General features: G+C 48.0%; 1 protein-coding gene across 9 annotated transcripts in view; it reads left to right on the plus strand.

The window, feature by feature from the left end:
* Positions 1 to 11,967, plus strand: part of TASOR2 (transcription activation suppressor family member 2) — a 259,706-nt gene extending 247,739 nt beyond the window's left edge. For all 9 annotated transcript variants that reach the window (XM_063926781.1, XM_063926779.1, XM_063926786.1 and 6 more), the window contains one exon: positions 11,069 to 11,967. In XM_063926781.1, coding sequence (XP_063782851.1) covers positions 11,069 to 11,075 — 7 coding nt within the window. In that variant the 3' untranslated portion in view covers positions 11,076 to 11,967. The remainder of the gene's footprint in view (positions 1 to 11,068) is intronic.
* Positions 11,968 to 20,809: the final 8,842 nt, after the last annotated feature.

Below are 20,809 nucleotides of genomic sequence, written 5' to 3' on the forward strand. Positions count from 1 at the left end.
TCGGCCTGGGTTTGTAGTGCTGTCGTGGCATGGGCAGATTCCTTATCTACGGAGCATGACACCTTAGATAGGGATGCCATTTTAATGACCATAGAGCATATCAGAGATGCTGCCTTGTATATGAGAGATGCTCAAAGAGACATTTGTTTACTAAGCTCCAGAATAAACGCTATGTCTATTTCTGCTAGGCGACTCTTGTGGACCCGACAGTGGACGGGAGACGCCGACTCAAAGCGGCATATGGAGTCATTGCCTTACAAGGGGGAGGAGTTGTTTGGAGACGGCCTCTCGGACCTTGTCTCTACTGCTACGGCCGGTAAATCGAATTTTTTACCTTATGTTCCCCCGCAGCATGCTAAGAAGGTACCCTATTATCAGATGCAGTCCTTTCGTTCCAATAAGAGCAAGAAGGTACGGGGATCGTCCTTTTTTTGCCAGAGGTAAAGGCAAGGGAAAAAAGCTGCACGCAGCTAGTCCCCAGGAGCAGAAGTCCTCCCCTGCATCTGCAAAGTCCACCACATGACGCTGGGGCTTCCCGGGGGGAGGCAGATCAAGTGGGGGCACGTCTTCGATTTTTCAGCCACGTCTGGGTTCACTCGCAGGTGGATCCCTGGGCATTAGAGATTGTTTCTCAGGGATACAGACTGGAATTCGAAGACATGCCTCCTCGCCGGTTTTTCAGTGTTAGCTGCAATTCAAAAATTGTATATTCAACAGGTGATAGTCAAAGTTCCTCATCTCCAACAAGAAGTGGGATACTACTCAACCCTGTTTGTGATCCCGAAACCGGACGGTTCGGTCAGACCCATTTTAAATCTAAAATCTCTGAACCTGTACTTGAAGAGGTTCAAGTTCAAAATGGAATCACTCAGGGCGGTCATCGCCAGCCTGGAGGGGGGGGATTGGATGGTGTCCCTGGACATAAAGGATGCATACCTTCATGTTCCGATTTTCCCCCCTCACCAGGCGTACCTGAGATTTGCAGTACAGGACTGTCACTACCAATTTCAGACGTTGCCGTTTGGGCTTTCCACGGCCCCGAGAATTTTCACCAAGGTAATGGCGGAAATGATGGTGCTCCTGCGCAAGTAGGGTGTCACAATTATCCCATACTTGGACGATCTCCTCATAAAGGCGAGATAACGGGAGAAGTTGCTGGACAGCGTGTCTCTGTCCATGAAGACGTTGCAAATGCATGGCTGGATTCTCAACATACCGAAGTCCCAGCTAGTCCCTGCAACGCGTCTGACCTTTTTGGGCCTGATTCTAGACACAGACCAGAAGGGGGTTTTTCTTCCGATGGAAAAGGTTCAGGAGCTCATAGCCCTGGTCAGGAACCTATTGAAGCCAAAAAAGGTTTCAGTGCATCATTGCACACGGGTTCTGGGGAAGATGGTGGCTTCATACGAGGCCATCCCCTTCGGCAGGTTCCATGCGAGGACCTTTCAATGGGACCTATTGGACAAATGGTCCGGGTCCCATTTACAAATGCATCAAAGGATAACCCTGTCTCCCAGGACCAGGGTATCTCTCCTGTGGTGGCTGCACAGTGCTCACCTACTAGAGGGCCGCAGGTTCGGCATTCAGGACTGGGTCCTGGTGACCACGGACGCAAGCCTCCAAGGCTGGGGAGCGGTCACGCTAGGAAGAAATTTCCAAGGTCTCTGGTCAAATCTAGAGACTTGTCTCCACATCAACGTCCTGGAGTTGAGGGTCATATACAACGCCCTACGTCAGGCGGAGAAATTGCTTCAGGACAAACCGGTTCTGATTCAGTCGGACAATGTCACGGCAGTGGCTCATGTAAACCGCCAAGGCGGAACAAGGAGCAGAGTGGCCATGGCAGAAGCGACCAGGGTTCTACGCTGGGCGGAAGGCCATGTAAGCGCACTATCAGCAGTGTTCATCCCGGGGGTGGACAACTGGGAGGCGGACTTCCTCAGCAGGCACGACCTGCATCCGGGAGGGTGGGGACTTCATCAGGAAGTCTTCGCACAGATCACGGGTCGGTGGGAACTGCCTCAGATAGACATGATGGCATCACGTCTCAACAAAAAGCTGAAGCGGTATTGCGCCAGGTCAAGAGACCCTCAGGCGGTAGCGGTAGACACTCTGGTGACACCTTGGGTGTTCAGATCGGTCTATGTATTTCCTCCTCTACCTCTTATACCCAAGGTGTTGAGAATAATAAGAATAAGCAGGGTCAGAACAATCCTCATTGTTCCAGATTGGCCACGGAGGACTTGGTATCCGGACCTGCAAGAGTTGCTCACAGAAGATCCGTGGCCTCTTCCTCTAAGGCAGGACCTGCTGCAGCAGGGGCCCTGTCTGTTCCAAGACTTACCGTGGCTGCGTTTGACGGCATGGCGGTTGAACGCCGGATCCTAGCGGAAAAAGGGATTCCGGAAGAGGTCATTCCTACCCTGATCAAGGCTAGGAAGGACGTGACATCGAAACATTATCACCGTATATGGCGAAAATATGTTTCTTGGTGTGAGGCCAGAGCTGCTCCTACGGAGGAGTTCCATTTGGGCAGTCTACTTCACTTCCTTCAAACAGGAGTGAATTTGGGCCTTAAACTAGGGTCCATAAAGGTCCAAATTTCGGCCTTGTCCATTTTCTTTCAAAGAGAATTGGCCTCTCTTCCTGAAGTACAGACTTTTGTTAAGGGGGTGCTGCATATTCAGCCTCCTTTTGTACCTCCGGTGGCGCCTTGGGATCTTAACGTGGTATTACGTTTCCTCAAGTCCCCTTGGTTTGAACCACTCAAAACAGTGGAGTTGAAATACCTCACTTGGAAAGTGGTCATGTTGTTGGCATTAGCTTCGGCAAGGCGTGTTTCAGAATTGGCGGCTTTATCACATAAAAGCCCATACCTGGTTTTTCACGTGGATAGGGCGGAGTTGAGGACTCGTCCTCAATTTCTGCCAAAAGTGGTCTCATCTTTTCATATGAACCAACCTATTGTCGTGCCTGTGGCTTCACGGGACTTGGAGGATTCCGAGTCCCTGGATGTGGTCAGGGCTTTGAAGATTTATGTGACCAGAACAGCTAGGATCAGGAAGACTGAGGCTTTGTTTGTTCTGTATGCGGCCAACAAGGTTGGTTCTCCTGCTTCAAAGCAGACTATTGCTCGCTGGATCTGTAACACGATTCAGCAGGCGCATTCTACGGCAGGATTGCCATTGCCTAAATCGGTTAAGGCCCATTCCACTAGGAAGGTGGGCTCTTCTTGGGCGGCTGCCCGAGGGGTCTCTGTATTACAGTTGTGCCGAGCAGCTACTTGGTCAGGTTCAAACACTTTTGCAAAGTTTTATAAGTTTGATACCCTGGCTGAGGAGGACCTCCTGTTTGCTCAATCGGTGCTGCAGAGTCATCCGCACTCTCCCGCCCGTTTGGCAGCTTTGGTATAATCCCCATGGTCCTTACGGAGTCCCAGCATCCTATAGGACGTTAGAGAAAATAGGATTTTACTTACCGGTAAATCTATTTCACGTAGTCCGTAGAGGATGCTGGGCGCCCGTCCCAAGTGCGGACTTCTTCTGCATGACTTGTATATAGTTATGGCTTACATAAGGGTTATGTTGTAGTTTTATCGGTTGGACCGAGGCTATGTTGTTGTTCATACTGTTAACTGGGTAGTTTATAACAAGTTATACGGTGTGATTGGTGTGGCTGGTATGAATCTCGCCCTTAGATTTACAAAAATCCTTCCTCGTACTGTCCATCTCCTCTGGGCACAGTTCCCCTAACTGAGGTCTGGAGGAGGGGCATAGAGGGAGGAGCCAGTGCACACCCAGAATCAAAAGCTTTCTTAAAGTGCCCGATCTCCTGCGGAGCCCGTCTATTCCCCATGGTTCTTATGGAGTCCCAGCATCCTCTACGGACTACGAGAAATAGATTTACCGGTAAGTAAAATCCTATTTTTTCCAGGGTCATTAACGCTGGGTGTGTGCTGACATACTCTCTCTCTGTCTCTCCAAAGGGACTTAAGGGGGAACTGTCTTCAGATAAGAGGATTCCCTGAGTGTGTGGTGTCGGTACGCGTGTGTCGGCATGTCTGAGGTAGAAGGCTCTCCTAGGGAGGAGGTGGAGCAAATGATTTCCGTCGGCAACACCGACACCTGACTGGTTGGATATGTGGAATGTTTTAAGTGCTAATGTGAATTTATTGCACAAAAGGTTGGACAAAGCTGAGTCCAGGGAATGTACAGGGTGTCAGGCCCTACCTGCCCCTATGTCACAGGGACCTTCGGGGTCTCAAAAGCGCCCACTATCCCAAATAGTAGACACGGATTCTGACTCCAGTGTCGACTACGATGATGCAAAGTTACAGCCAAAATTGGCTAAAAGCATTCAATATATGATTATTGCAATAAAAGATGTTTTGCATATCACAGAGGACCCCCCTGTCCCTGACACGAGGGTTCACATGTATAAGGAAAAGAAACCTGAGATAACCTTTCCCCCGTCTCATGAGCTGAACGAGTTATTTGAAAAGGCTTGGGAATCTCCAGACAAAAAACTGCAGATTCCCAAAAGGATTCTTATGGCGCATCCTTTCCCGAATAAGGACAGGATACGGTGGGAATCCGCCCCAAGGGTGGACAAAGCGTTGACACGCTTGTCCAAAAAGGTAGCGCTGCCATACCAAGATACAGCTACCCTCAGGGATCCTGCTGATCGCAAGCAGGAGACTACCTTGAAGTCCATTTACACACATTCTGGTACCTTACTCAGGCCGGTGATAGTGTCGGCTTGGGTTTGTAGCGCTGTAATAGCGTGGACAGATACCTTATCGGCGGAAATTGATACCCTGGATAAGGATACCATGTTATTGACCCTGGGTCATATTAAATCTGCTGTCTTATATATGAGAGATGCTCAAAGAGACATTGGCCTACTGGGTTCTAGAGTCAACGCTATGGCGATTTCTGCTAGACGAGTCCTATGGACCCGGCAATGGACAGGTGATGCCGACTCAAAGAGGCATATGGAGGTTTTACCTTACAGGGGTGAGGAATTGTTTGGGGAAGGTCTCTCGGACCTGGTTTCCACAGCTACGGCAGGTAAATTAAATTTTTTGCCTTATATTCCCTCACAGCCTAAGAAAGCGCAACATTATCAGATGCAGTCCTTTCGGTCAAATAGAAACAAGAGAGTACAAGGATCGTCCTTTCTTGCCAGAGGTAAGGGCAGAGGGAAAAAGCTGCCTACCACAGCTAGTTCCCAGGAGCAGAAGTCCTCCCCGGCCTCTACAAAATCCACCGCATGACGCTGGGGCCCCAGTGGGGGCACGTCTTCGACTTTTCAGCCACATCTGGGTTCACTCACAGGTGGATCCCTGGGCAATAGAAATTGTTTCCCAGGGGTACAAGCTGGAATTCGAAGAGGTGCCTCCTCGCCGGTTTTTCAAATCGGCCCTGCCAGCTTCTCCCCCAGAAAGGGAGATAGTTTTAAATGCGATTCACAAATTGTGTCTTCAACAGGTGGTGGTCAAAGTTCCCCTGCTTCAACAAGGGAAGGGGTATTACTCAACCCTATTTGTAGTCCCGAAACCGGACGGTTCGTCAGACCCATTCTAAATTTGAAATCCTTGAACCTATACTTGAAAAGGTTCAAGTTCAAGATGGAATCGCTCAGCGCGATCATCGCCAGCCTAGAAGGGGGGGATTTTATGGTATCCCTGGACGTAAAGGATGCATACCTTCATGTTCCCATTTATCCGCCTCATCAGGCGTACCTGAGATTTGCGGTACAGGAGTGTCATTACCAATTTTAGACGTTGCCGTTTGGGCTTTCCACGGCCCCGAGGATTTTCACCAAGGTAATGGCGGAGATGATGGTGCTCCTGCGCAAGCAGGGTGTCACAATTATCCCGTACTTGGACGATCTCCTCATAAAAGCGAGATCACGAGAGCAGTTGTTGAACAGCGCGTCACTTTCACTAAAGGTGTTGCAGCAACACTGCTGGATTCTCAATATCCCAAAGTCACAGTTGGTTCCTACGACTCGTTTGACCTTCTTAGGCATGATTCTGGATACGGACCAGAAAAGGGTTTATCTTCCGATAGAAAAGGCCCAGGAACTCATGACTCTGGTCAGGGACCTATTGAAGCCAAAACAGGTGTCAGTGCATCACTGCACTCGAGTTCTGGGAAAAATGGTGGCGTCTTACGAGGCCATTCCCTTCGGCAGGTTCCATGCGAGGACTTTCCAATGGGACCTACTGGACAAGTGGTCCGGGTCACATCTACAGATTCATCAGTTGATCACCCTGTCCCCCAGGGCCAGGGTATCTCTCCTGTGGTGGCTGCAGAGTGCTCACCTTCTAGAGGGTCGCAGGTTCGGCATTCAGGCTTGTGTTCTGGTAACCACGGACGCGAGCCTCCGAGGTTGGGGAGCAGTCACACAGGGAAGAAACTTCCAAGGTCTTTGGTCAAGCCAGGAGACTTGTCTTCACATCAACGTCCTGGAGCTGAGGGCCATATACAACGCCCTTCGTCAAGCGGAGACTTTGCTTCGCGATCTACCGGTTCTGATTCAGTCAGACAACATCACCGCAGTGGCTCATGTAAACCGCCAAGGCGGCACAAGGAGCAGAGTGGCAATGACGGAAGCCACCAGGACTCTTCGCTGGGCGGAAAATCATGTCAGCGCACTGTCAGCAGTGTTCATTCCGGGACTGGACAACTGGGAAGCAGACTTCCTCAGCAGACACGATCTACATCCAGGAGAGTGGGGACTTCATCAGGAAGTCTTCGCACAGATTGCAAGTCAGTGGGGACTGCCCCAATTAGACATGATGGCGTCCCGCCTCAACAAAAAACTACAGAGGTATTGCGCCAGGTCAAGAGACCCTCAGGCGGTGGCAGTGGACGCCCTGGTGACACCGTGGGTGTTCCAGTCTGTCTATGTGTTTCCTCCTCTTCCTCTCATCCCCAAGGTGTTGAGAATCATAAGAAAAAGAGGAGTACAGACAATTCTCATTGTTCCAGATTGGCCGCGAAGGGCCTGGTATCCGGATCTGCAGGAAATGCTCAAAGAAGATCCATGGCCCCTTCCACTAAGACAGGACCTGTTGCAACAGGGGCCCTGTCTGTTCCAAGACTTACCGCGGCTGCGTTTGACGGCATCCTAGCGGAAAGGGTATTCCGGATGAGGTCATTCCTACTCTGATAAAGGCTAGGAAGGACGTGACAGCTAAACATTATCACCGTATATGGCGGAAGTATGTTTCTTGGTGTGAGGCCAGGAAGGCTCCTACGGAAGAATTCCATCTGGGCCGTTTCCTTCACTTCCTACAAACTGGAGTGAATTTGGGCCTAAAATTAGGCTCCATTAAGGTTCAGATTTCGGCCCTATCCATTTTATTCCAGAAGGAATTAGCTTCTCTCCCTGAAGTGCAGACTTTTGTGAAGGGAGTGCTACATATTCAGCCTCCTTTTGTACCTCCGGTGGCGCCTTGGGACCTTAACGTGGTGTTGAGTTTCCTTAAGTCCCACTGGTTTGAACCTGTTAAAACTGTGAAATTAAAATATCTCACTTGGAAAGTGGTCATGTTGTTAGCCTTGGCTTCGGCTAGGCGAGTGTCGGAGTTGGCGGCTTTGTCTCACAAAAGCCCCTATCTGGTTTTCCATGTGGATAGAGCAGAATTGCGGACTCGTCCTCAATTCTTGCCCAAAGTGATTTCATCTTTTCATATGAACCCAACCTATTGTGGTGCCTGTGGCTACGCGAGACTTGGAGGATTCCGAGTCCCTTGATGTAGTCAGGGCTTTGAAAATTTACGTGGCCAGAACGGCTCGGATCAGAAAAACAGAGGCACTGTTTGTCCTGTATGCAGCCAACAAGGTTGGCGCTCCTGCTTCTAAGCAGACTATTGCTCGCTGGATCTGTAACACAATTCAGCAGGCTCATTCTACGGCTGGATTGCCGTTACCAAAATCTGTTAAGGCCCATTCCAGTAGGAAGGTGGGCTCTTCTTGGGCAGCTGCCCGAGGCGTCTCGGCATTACAGTTGTGCCGAGCTGCTACCTGGTCGGGTTCAAACACCTTTGCAAAGTTTTACAAGTTTGATACCCTGGCTGAGGAGGACCTCATGTTTGCTCAATCGGTGCTGCAGAGTCATCCGCACTCTCACGCCCATTTGGGAGCTTTGGTATAATCCCCATGGTCCTTACGGAGTCCCCAGCATCCTCTACGACGTAAGAGAAAATAAGATTTTAAACCTACCGGTAAATCTTTTTCTCCTATTCCGTAGAGGATGCTGGGCGCCCGTCCCAGTGCGGACTACTTCTGCAATACTTGTATATAGTTATTGCTTACATAAGGGTTATTTTACAGTTTTGTTCAGTCTCTGACTGATGCTGTGTTGTTTCATGCTGTTAACTGGTTCGTATAACCCAAGTTATACGGTGTGAATGGTGTGGGCTGGTATGAATCTTGCCCTTGGATTAACAAGTACGAGGAAAGGACAAAAATCCTTTCCTCGTACTGTCCTTCTCCTCTGGGCACAGTTTCTCTAACTGAGGTCTGGAGGAGGGGCATAGAGGGAGGAGCCAGTGCACACCCATACCTACAGTTCTTTTTTAGTGCCCATGTCTCCTGCGGAGCCCGTCTATCTCCATGGTCCTTACGGAGTCCCCAGCATCCTCTACGGACTAGGAGAAAAAGATTTACCGGTAGGTTTAAAATCTTATTTTTCCCCTCTTCTTTCAACTTATTTATCTCTGCTTCCCCATCTCTCCCTCCTAAGGCTACCGTCACTAAGCGTAACATTGACACCTCATCCCTATCCTCCCTGTTCGACTCGCTTCTCTCTCCTATTCTCTCTCACACATGCCCTGAACAAGCCACATCCTCATACAATGCATCTCTTACTTCTGCTCTTGACTCTGTAGCTCCACCAACCACTATTCATCCTCGCAGATCAACACCTCAACCCTGGCACACCGAATGCACCAGATATTTTAAAAAAATGCTCACCTACTGCCGAGCGACAGTGGAGGAAATCACGCTCTAAGGCAGACTTCCTCCATTTCAAATTCATGCTCTCATCTTTCAGTGCTGCCCTTTCCCTCTCTAAACAATCCTACTTCAAAATTCTCATCTTTACTCAGTCTTTCAACCCCCGGTGCCTCTTTGCCACTATCAACTCCTTCCTCTGCCTACACCTACCCTCCCTTCCTCATTGCCTACTCTTGACTTTGCCACTTATTTTACATCCAAGATTGACTCTATACGTCAGGACATCACATCCCACCAGACCAGCAACCAGCCACCACCCATACCTTACCACCCCTACCCTTCCCTCTCACCAACTCTGACATCTTTCTTCCATGTATATGGTGAGGAAGTCATGGCCCCCATCCGTTCCTCTGCCCAAACCACCTCCCCACTTGACCCTATCTCCTCCCACCTCCTCTGCTACCGCTCTCCTTCTGCCTGTTCCCATCTTGCCCTCCTTCTCAATTCAATTTCTCCCTCTCATCAGGCACTGTTCCCTCTACCTTCAAGCATGCATTCGTCTCCCCTATTCTTAAAAAGCCTACCCTTGATCCAAACACCCAACTATCAACCCTTCTCTCTCCTCCCTTTTGCCTCCAAGCTCCTTGAGTGTATTGTCTATAACCGCCTCACTGCCTTTCTTTCCTCCCACTCACTGCTTGACCCATTCCAGTCTGGTTTTCAGTCTCTCCACTCCACTCCACTCCACTGGAACTGCCCTCACAAAAGTGTGCAGTGACCTCCATGCAGCCAAATCTAAGGGCCACTACTCTGCTTATTCTTCTTGACCTCTCTGCTGCTTTTGACACGGTGGACCCACCCTCTCCTTCTGCAAATCCTTCACTCTCTTGGACTGTGTGATATTGCCCTCTCCTGGCTGTCGTCCTACCTTTCTGATCGTTCAGAGAGGATGAGCAGTGGGGAGATGGGGGAGAGCAGCGGCTACAGCAGCGTAGCCGTAGGGTGAGGCATTGCCACCAGACCTCACAGCAGCGTCCACCCGGCTCCAGCAAGCGGGACCTCGCTTTCTGGAGCCGGCTGGGCGCTGCCGTGAGGGGCGGCAGTGCCCCATCCTTCTGCTACGCTGCTGTAGCCGCTGCTCTTCCCTGTTTCCCCACAGTGTATAAAAAGTCTGGCAAGTAATGAGTGTCCCACTGGCGTGACATGGTTTATCCTGGCAAGAGTCTGTGCAGCTAGCATGGAAGAGAGCGAAGCTGTTGGGGTAAATGACTATTGGCAAGTGTGTGATGCTGTAGCCGCTGCTTTTCCCCGTCTCCTCCTCTCAGCACCCACTATCTACAGATGGTCGGAAACGGGGCCAAAACCTGTCTGATTTGGCCCCGTTTCCGACAGAAGTACGCGGATCGACAGCTATTCCGCCGATCCACGTGCTTTCCGACAAGTCGAATTCCTTGACTTGTCGGATAAAAAAGCCGGGGATTCAATTGGTCAGAACCCTTTCCGACCTAAAAAAATCGAAAACTTCTGTCTTTCCGACAGCAATTGAGTATACACCTAAGTGTAACTTAGTTGATTGAGCCATCTTGCAGTTCAGGCTAGTTCTCGCCTAATCCATGGAAAGATAGGAAATCACTTTCTCTTTCATTTCTCTGTTTAATTAAAGGGAAAATACCGTCTTTTAATCATTATCTTTAAATGTACCTGCCTCCTACTCCCATCTTTATCAACTCAGGTTTTCCGTTCTTGACCTTACTGCCTGTGGCACGTGTGTCAATTAGTGGTTGGTTCATTGTAAAAGATTTCTGTATGGTTCAGTTTCACCTGTGGTTTTATGCACTGTTTTTTTTTTATTCCGAGGGCTGGAGATGAAACTGTAACCTACAGACTAGTAAGGCAGCCATTTTGTGCCCAGACTGAATATTCATAGAAATGCAGCCTCACAAATCTGAGGCATAAACTAATGTTACATTCATAAGACTGTTGGGTCAGTCTCCAAAATGGCTGCTTCCATTTTGTGAAGTTTTAAACAGGTAAACATGAACAATTAATTTCTGCTTCCTAACTCTAATTGTTTTTTTTATCTTTTTCTTCTTCTTCAGGTCATGACGCATAAAAAGGTCATCAAGATAGCACATAATAAATAAAGATTTACATGTCAATAACATTTTTGTAAATAAATATAGAAACAAAACAAACGGAAATACAGCTCCAGTTTGTTGGTAACGGCACTAGGCAATAATGTTTACCTGGTGTATTGCAATTTTAAATCCGTACCTTTCCTTATGACACAAACAGCCACGTGTCTGCTCTTATTTCTGTCTATATGTATGTGTTCATTTACTTTGCACCTTCAAACTATATCTGCTGGGGATATTTTTACATATGGCTTCCTGACTGCTAGACCGCTTTAACATTGGTTCTATTGTGTAAGAGCGTGTACAGCCACATAATGTTTTGTTTATTGCATCTAGTCTGAAAATATAACTGTATCAGGCCCACTAAACATTACAAATTATAGGAAAAACAGCTAGCCACGTTAGTTAGTGGGGTTTTTGTTTTGTTTTAAACCTTAATACTATTTTTAAAATATCTAAATTATTTGCTTTCATAGGAATTATAATATAAAAAATATTTTGTTTTACAGAATGTTATTTATAAGTAGTTAAAATAATACTTTATGTATATCTCAATTTAAATACTATATGTTTTGTCTTCTGGTGTGCTTTGTAAATGTACGCACAACATTAAGCTATTACAAATAGCTTAAAAACGAGCTAGTAATATAAAACCATGTATGTTACAAATCAACACTTGTACAAATGATATGTTTAAATATTTTTTAGTTTTTCCTCTTTGACTTCCTGTCTTGTCAGCTGCAAAGTGTGTGTAGTAGATTTTGTAAATAGAAAGGTTCCACAGCTCATTTCCGATGATTTTTTTTTTTGTATGAAAAATGTACAGTAAACGTAATAGAATTACTTTATTGACCTGTTTCAAAGAGTCTTTCTAACTATTTTATAAATAAAGTGTGCAGAAAAGGATTTGGACAGTAAAAACATGCAATATAATAATTTATATCAAAAAAGGTTTTACAGTTTTCATTTTATTACTTTTCATGTATCTGTAGTTGAATGGACTTGAATAATGTGTGCTTGGTCAAACTCCATTTCTCCTTTATCCACTAGGGGACACTGGAGAGCTCTTAGACATCTGGGGTGTGAAGGGATGCAGGCCGGAGGTAGCACAATATAATAAAAAAATGTATGCACAGCTGGCTCCTCCCTCTTCATGCCCCATATTGAAAGAGCAGCAGGAGTAGGAGACATAGTAGTGATGGGAGATTTTAACTATCCAGAGATAAACTGGAAAAACGATTCATGTGATACTGGTAGGGGCAATATGTTTTTAAACACACTTAATGATAACTACTTAGTTCAACTAATTGAGGAACCAACTAGGTACAATGACCTGGTATTAACAAACAATGGGGATTTGGTATCAGGTATTATAGTAGGGGAACCCATAGGAAACAGCGACCACAATATGGTCACATTCAATATCAGTTTCCATAAACTGCCCTATACTGGCTCAACTAGGACTCTAAACTTTAGCAAAGCGAATTTTGAAAAGATGAGGGTATTTTTCAGGGATATTGAATGGGAAGGTTTGTTTTTAGGAAAAAATACTACGGAGAAATTGGAGGTACTAAAATTCCTGCTAGCTAAAAATACACTCAAATTTATTCCTACGAGCAGCAAAAAAAGGAATAAAAATCATAAACCGATGTGGCTTAACAAAAAGATAAAGGAACTTATGGGCAAGAAAAGGCGAGCATTTAAAAAATACAAATCTGACGGGGAAGCAGTCATTTCAGCACTTTAAGGATTGTAACAAAATATGCAAAAAGGAAATAAGAGCGGCTAAAGTAGAAACTGAAAAACTAGTAGCAAAGGAAAGCAAAGTGAATCCCAAAAAATTATTTAAATAGATTAATAGCAAGAGATTAAAGAAGGAGAGTATAGGCCTTTTAAAAGACAAGTTGGGAGTCTTAAGCAAAAATGATAATGACATAGCGGACACACTAAATTAGTTTTTTTTCAACAGTATTTACTAGAGAGGACCCAATTCAGGGACTAACACATAATCTCAATAATGAGAATATCCCACTGATAGGTACTTATTTAAGCGAGGAAGTAGTCTTTGACCGATTAAAACATTTAAAGATTAATAAGTCACCAGGTCCAGATGGTATTCACCCAAGGGTTCTAATGGAGCTTCACTCTGAACTTGCAAAACCGCTATTTTTGATCTTTAAGGATTCAGAAATATCAGGTATGGTTCCCAAAGACTGGCGTATAGCGGAAGTAGTGCCTATATTCAAAAAGGGAAGTAAAGCTGAACCAGGTAATTATAGACCAGTTAGTCTTACATCTATATTGGGGAAAGTATTGGAAGGTATTCTAAGAGATAGTATTCAGAGGTTCCTTGAAGTCAATAAGGTCATTAAAAGGAATCAACATGGGTTTATGAAGGACAGATCCTGTCAAACCAACTTACTTGGCTTTTATGAAACAGTAAGCGCAAACCTAGATCAGGGTAAAGAGGTGGATGTAATCTTTTTAGATTTTGCCAAAGCGTTCGACACTGTACCACACATGACTTATCTACAAGCTACAAGAATCAGGGCTAGGAAGAACAATATGCACTTGGGTCAAAAACTGGTTAGAAAATAGGGAGCAGCGCGTTGTGGTTAATGGATCTTTTTCAACTTGGACTGAAGTGCTAAGTGGTGTGCCGCAAGGCTCAGTATTAGGACCGCTATTGTTCAATATTTCTCTAACGTCCTAGTGGATGCTGGGGACTCCGTAAGGACCATGAGGAATAGACGGGCTCCGCAGGAGACAGGGCACTTTTAAGAAAGAATTTGGATACTGGTGTGCTCTGGCTCCTCCCTCTATGTCCCTCCTCCAGACCTCAGTTAGAGAAACTGTGCCCGGGAGAGCTGACAGTACAAGGAGAGGATTTTAGAATCCAGGGCAAGACTTATACCAGTCACACCAATCACACCGTATAACTTGTGATAAACTTACCCAGTTAACAGTATGAACAACAACGGAGCATCAGATCAACCCTGATGCAACCAAACATAACCCTGCATGTAACACCAAGATGGCTGCATCACCTTTTGCATGCTCCTGATCATCTCCATAAAACAGCTGAAATTCACCACAACTGACCCATAAATCATCGTAAATATCCAAGGACTTACCTTTAACTTGTTCTACTCTACGCGGACATCTGATCAAAACCAACGGATTGCATTCCTGCGCTGTGATACACACTAGATTGAAACCTCTGCAACTCTCCACTTAGAAGTCCTTCAGTTTGGAATCTACTGTGCTCTGCATTGGACATCCCAGACAAGGTACTGTGGACTACAACCTATATTTGGCTCCATCCAGCCCCTCACTTAGACATCATTCACCTCTGTTCTCTGAGCAAAAAATAACTGACTTCTTGAATTAATCAACTAATATACAGCATATTCAGGCTCTGAATCACTGAAGGGTCACTGCTCACTTCAATTTGCAAGAGCCATTCCAAAGGACACATGTTATCACTACCCCCCACAAGAAATTTACTTCAAAGGCCTCTCACACTGAGATCTTTCACACCTACACAACAGGAATTGGATTCTAACACCTCACCACAAGGCTGCTTTTAGTTTTGACTAAATCAGCAACAGAAAAAGCAGTTATTTTATTTACAGTATCACTTGTTTCAAATATACCCATTGTATTAAGGAGCAGCAATAGGTTACAGCAACAACGATTATAGCGATTACAATCTAAGATGGCGCCGCAGATGGCTGCCTCGGAGCTACGCAGCTCAGCCAAAATACCTGTTTCCCCTTGTTTTCCCTTGCCCTTGTCTACCCCACCGGTGACCAAATACAGCAGGGAAGCCCTCCTTAGTTGGAGCGCTCCCGAGGTGCTTACCACACGTTCGGGCCCGTCGGCGGGCAGATCAGTGGCCCTTGCAGCCCTCGCTGCCCTTGCTGCCCTGTGTGGCAAGGATGCAGACGTTGTGGACACCGAAGTGGATGACCGAGCAGCCGCGCCCCCCCGCAGCCCAGGTGGCGACTGGCGGATGGATCACCAGCCCCGGAAAGAGAATGACGGAGGCCCTCATGTCGGCCCTAGTAGAAGGACCTGGACTCAGAGGAGAGGCTGTCGCGCAGGCGCCCTAGTGAGGTGGCGGCGGCGAGGGCACCGGTCTGCACTACCCGCGATCCTGCTTTCGAATGTGCGCTCACTGGCAAACAAGTTCGACGAATTGTCCCTCCTTCTGGGCAGCGCAGGGTCAGGCATTACAGGGTCATCTATCCTCTGCTTTACGGAGACGTGGCTGGACGACCATATTGCGGACAACCCGATGTCTCTGCCGGGCTTCAGTCTCTTCAGGGCCGATCGCTCCAAGGTTCTCTCAGGAAAAACGAAGGGTGGTGGCATCTGCTTCTACATCAACGACGGATGGTGCACCAATGTCACGATCATAGGCAAATCATGCAGCCCTCACCTGGAGATGCTGAGTATCAACTGCAACCCCTTCTATTCCCCCCGGGAATTTGCCTCAATTGTCCTTGTGGGAGTGTACATCCCCCCCCTCGCCTGCGCGAACGAAGCCCTGCACCACCTGGCCATATGTATATCCGACATAGAACAAAAACACCCAGACTCTCTGCTTATAGTACTGGGTGACTTCAACAGAACTAACCTGAGCAAGGAGCTACCTAAGTACAAACAACAAGTCACGTGTCCCACTAGGGAAGGGCGCACCCTTGATCACTGCTACACTACCCTCAAGTCTGCCTTACGGTCTATCCCGCGTGCTGCACTCGGCCTATCTGACCACTGCCTCGTCCACCTACTCCCTACCTATACACAGAAGCTGAGAGCAGTTAAGCCTGTCGTTAAGACTGTCAAGAAATGGACCAATGAGGCCAAGATGAAGCTCCAGGCCTGCTTTGACTGCACGGAATGGGGGGTCTTTGAAGCCTCGGCAACCGACCTGAATGACTTGACAGACACTGTCACATCCTACATCAGCTACTGTGAGGACATTTGTGTACCTACCAAGACTTACCGCATTTACAACAACAACAAGCCCTGGTTCAATGCCCAGCTCAGGCAACTTCGTCGAGCCAAAGAGGAGGCCTATAGCAGCGGTGACAGAGCACTATACAACCGTACTAGGAACTCTCTGACTAAAGGAATTAGGCTAGCAAAAAAGCGGTTCTCGGACAAGCTGACAAACGATCTCTCCACCAATGACCCCGTATCTGTATGGAAAGGAATGCAATCCATAACCAACTATAGGAAAACATCAAAGTCCACCGCCATGCACCAAGACCTTGCAGATGAACTGAACCACTTTTATTGCAGGTTCGCAAAAGAAGTCCCCTGCAACCCAAACAATCACCTCTACGATGCCCCGAACACCGACGGCCAACCCCAGGCACTGCAAGTCACCCAAGAAGAGGTGGAGGCATTGTTCAAAAGGACCAAAACCAGGAAAGCTCCGGGTCCTGACGGAGTGTCACCATCTGCCCTAAGAGCATGTGCGGGTCAGCTCGCCCCCATATTCACCAAGATCTTCAATAAATCGCTGGAGCTACAGAAAGTCCCTTCCTGCATCAAAAGGTCTACTATAGTCCCGGTCCCCAAGAAACCCACCATCACGAACCTGAACGACTACAGGCCGATAGCACTGACGTCTGTGGTCATGAAAACGTTCGAGCGTCTGGTTTTGAATCACCTGAAAACTGTGACTGGCCCCCAACTGGACCCCCTGCAGTTCGCCTATCGCTCGAATCGGTGTGTCGAGGATGCAGTCAACCTGGGCCTGCACTACATTCTACAGCACCTAGATATTCCCGATACCTACGCGAGGGTCTTGTTTGTCGATTTCAGCTCGGCCTTCAATACAATCGTCCCCAGCATCCTCCACCCCAAATTACTTCGCCTAGGGGTCCCAGAAGCTACCTGTTCCTGGATAATAGACTTCCTGACAGATAGGACACAGGTGGTGAAAGCGGGGGAATTCACCTCTCAAGCGCGGTCCATCAGTACAGGGGCCCCTCAGGGCTGTGTCCTCTCACCCCTGCTCTTCTCCCTGTACACAAATGACTGTACCTCAGAGGCGCAATCAGTAAGGATCATCAAATTCGCAGATGACACCACCGTCATCGGCCTCATCAAGGATGGGGACGAATCGGCCTATAGACGGGAAGTAGACCGGCTGGCCCAGTGGTGCATCCACAACAACCTTGACCTCAACCCCCTCAAAACTGTCGAGATGATAGTGGACTTCAGGAAGAAGTCATCTAGTGCACCTCCGCTAACGATTGCTGACAGTGTGGTATCGCTAGTGGACTCCTTCAAGTTTCTAGGGACCACAATCTCCAGGGACCTTAAATGGGGGTCCAACACTGACGCCACTGTTGGGAAAGCGCAGCAGAGGTTGTTCTTCCTCAGGCAACTAAGGAAGTTCAACATCCCACAGAAGCTCCTGCTCCTCTTTACTCCGCGATTGTGGAGTCGGTACTGTGCTCCTCGATACTCGTATGGTACAGCTCCGCCAGCGCGAGGGACATATGCAGGCTCCAAAAGGTGGTCAGAACCGCAGAGAAGATCATCGGGGCCGACCTTCCCTCAGTCCAGGACCTGTACTTGTCCAGAGCTAAAAAGCGGGCAATGAAGATAGTAAAAGACCAGCTACACCCCGGCCACAGCATGTTTAACTTGCTTCCTTCAGGCAGGCGTTACAGGGCTGTCCCCGCCAGATCCACCAGAAGCCTCAAAAGTTTCTTTCCCCAAGCTGTCCGCCTGCTGAACTCCTGAACATTGACTGACTAGACGTACATGTAACTCACTTGTGTCCCTACGGTATACCTATCTGTGTAACTTTACTTGCCCCCCCACACACACACACACACACACACACCTGCTTACCTGTTACCTACTTGGCTGTTGTATAGCAAACCGAAGACAAATTCCTAGTATACGTAAGTATACCTGGCCAATAAAGCTGATTCTGATATATAACAGACTCTCTGCAGCGTGGGACTGAGGGGAGAGAGGCAGCCCTACTCACTGAAGATAGGTCCTGCTTCTTAGGCTACTGGACACCATTAGCTCCAGAGGGATCGTACACAGGATCTCACCCTTTGTCGTCCGATCCCGGAGCCGCGCCGCCACCCCCCTCGTAGAGCCGGAAGACAGAAGCCGGTTACAGAAGCAAGGAGACTTCAAAATCGGCGGCAGAAGACTCCAGTCTTCAAACTGAGGTAGCGCACAGCACTGCAGCTGTGCGCCATTGCTCCCACATTAAACCCACATACTCCGGTCACTGTAGGGTGCAGGGGGGGGGCGGCGCCCTGGGCAGCAATTAGGAACCTCTTGGCAAAAAGTGAGCATATATACAGTTGGGCACTGTATATATGCATGAGCCCCCGCCATTATTTTACACAGAAACGCGGGACAGAAGCCCGCCGCTGAGGGGGCGGGGCTTCTTCCTCAGCACTCACCAGCGCCATTTTCTCACCACAGCTCCGCTGAGAGGAAGCTCCCCAGGCTCTCCCCTGCAGAAACACGGTAGAAGAGGGTAAAAAGAGAGGGGGGGCACATAAATTAAGCGCAAAAGCTTTATATACAGCAGCTACTGGGTTAACACTAAGTTACTGTGTGATTCCTGGGACATATAGCGCTGGGGTGTGTGCTTGCATACTCTCTCTGTCTCTCCAAAGGGCCTTGTGGGGGAACTGTCTTCAAAAAGAGCATCCCCTGTATGTGTGTGGTGTGTCGGTACGCTTGTGTCTACATGTTTGACGAGGAAGGCTATGTGGAAGCAGAGCGGGGAGCAAATGAATGTGGGGTCGCCGCCGACGGCGCCGACACCTGATTGGATGGATATGTGGAAGGTTTTAAATGATGTTAATTCCTTGCATAAAAGGTTGGATAAAGCTGAAACCTTAGGACAGTCGGGGTCTCAGCCCATGCCTGATCCTATGTCGCAGACGCCGTCAGGGTCTCAGAAGCGCCCACTATCCCAAATTGTTGACACAGATATCGACTCGGATTCTGACTCGTGTCGATGGCGATGATGTAAAGTTACAGCCTAAATTGGCTAAAGCCATCCGTTATATGATTATAGCAATAAAGGATGTGTTGCACATCACAGAGGAAACCCCAGTCCCTGACAAGAGGGTTCATATGTATGGGGAGAAAAGGCAGGAGGTGACCTTTCCCCCTTCACATGAGCTAAATGAGTTATGTGAAAAAGGCTTGGGAATCTCCAGATAAAAAACTGCAGATTTCCAAGAGGATGCTTATGGCGTATCCCTTCCCGCCATCGGACAGGTTACGCTGGGAATCCTCCCCTAGGGTGGACAAAGCTCTAACACGCTTATCCAAGAGGGTAGCCCTGCCGTCACAGGATACGGCCACCCTTAAAGTTGCTGCGGATAGAAAGCAGGAGAGTACCCTGAAGTCCATTTATACACATTCAGGTACCTTACTAAGGCCGGCAATTGCGTCGGCCTGGGTGTGTAGTGCTGTTGCAGCATGGACGGATACCTTATCAGAGGAACTTGATACCTTAGACAAGGATACTATATTAATGACCCTGGGGCATATAAAAGACGCTGTCCTATATATGAGAGATGCTCAAAGAGACATTAGCCTTCTGGGCTCTAGAATAAATGCAATGTCGATTTCTGCCAGAAGGGTCCTGTGGACTCGGCAATGGACAGGCGATGCCGACTCAAAAAGGCACATGGAGGTTTTACCTTACAAGGGTGAGGAGTTGTTTGGGGAAGGCCTCTCGGACCTGGTTTCCACAGCTACGGCTGGAAAGTCAAATTTTTTGCCGTATGTTCCCTCACAACCTACGAAAGCACCGTATTACCAAATGCAGTCCTTTCGATCACAAAAAAGCAAGAAAGTCTGAGGTGCGTCCTTTCTTGCCAGAGGCAGGGGCAAAGGAAAGAAGCTGCATAACACAGCTAGTTCCCAGGAACAGAAGTCCTCCCCGGCTTCCACTAAATCCACCGCATGACGCTGGGGCTCCTCAGGCGGAGCTAGGCCCGGGGGGGGGGGGGGGCGCGTCTCCTAAATTTCAGCCACAAGTGGGTTCACTCCCAGGTGGATCCCTGGACGATAGAGATTGTGTCTCAGGGATACAAGCTAGAATTCGAAGAAATGCCCCCTCACCGATGCCTCAAATCGGCCCTGCCAGCTTCCCCCTTAGAGAGGGAAATATTGTTAGCTGCAATTCACAAATTGTATCTTCAGCAGGTGGTGGTCAAGGTTCCCCTCCTTCAACAAGGAAAGGGTTATTATTCGACCATGTTTGTGGTACCGAAACCGGACGGTTCGGTCAGACCCATATTGAATTTAAAATCCCTGAACATATACCTGAAAAGGTTCAAGTTCAAGATGGAATCGCTCAGAGCGGTCATCGCAAGCCTGGAAGGGGGGGATTTTATGGTGTCTCTGGACATAAAGGATGCATACCTTCCTGTCCCCATTTATCCACCTCATCAGGCGTACCTCAGATTTGTGGTACAGGATTGTCATTACCAATTCCAGACGTTACCGTTTGGTCTGTCCACGGCACCGAGAATATTTACCAAGGTAATGGCGGAAATGATGGTGCTCCTGCGAAAGCAAGGGGTCACAATTATCCCATACTTGGACGATCTCCTCATAAAGGCGAGGTCCAGAGAGCAGTTGCTGATCAGCGTAGCACGCTCTAGGGAAGTGTTACAACAGCACGGC

The sequence above is a fragment of the Pseudophryne corroboree genome, chromosome 6, assembly GCF_028390025.1.
Source record: "Pseudophryne corroboree isolate aPseCor3 chromosome 6, aPseCor3.hap2, whole genome shotgun sequence".
Taxonomy (NCBI): domain Eukaryota; kingdom Metazoa; phylum Chordata; class Amphibia; order Anura; family Myobatrachidae; genus Pseudophryne; species Pseudophryne corroboree.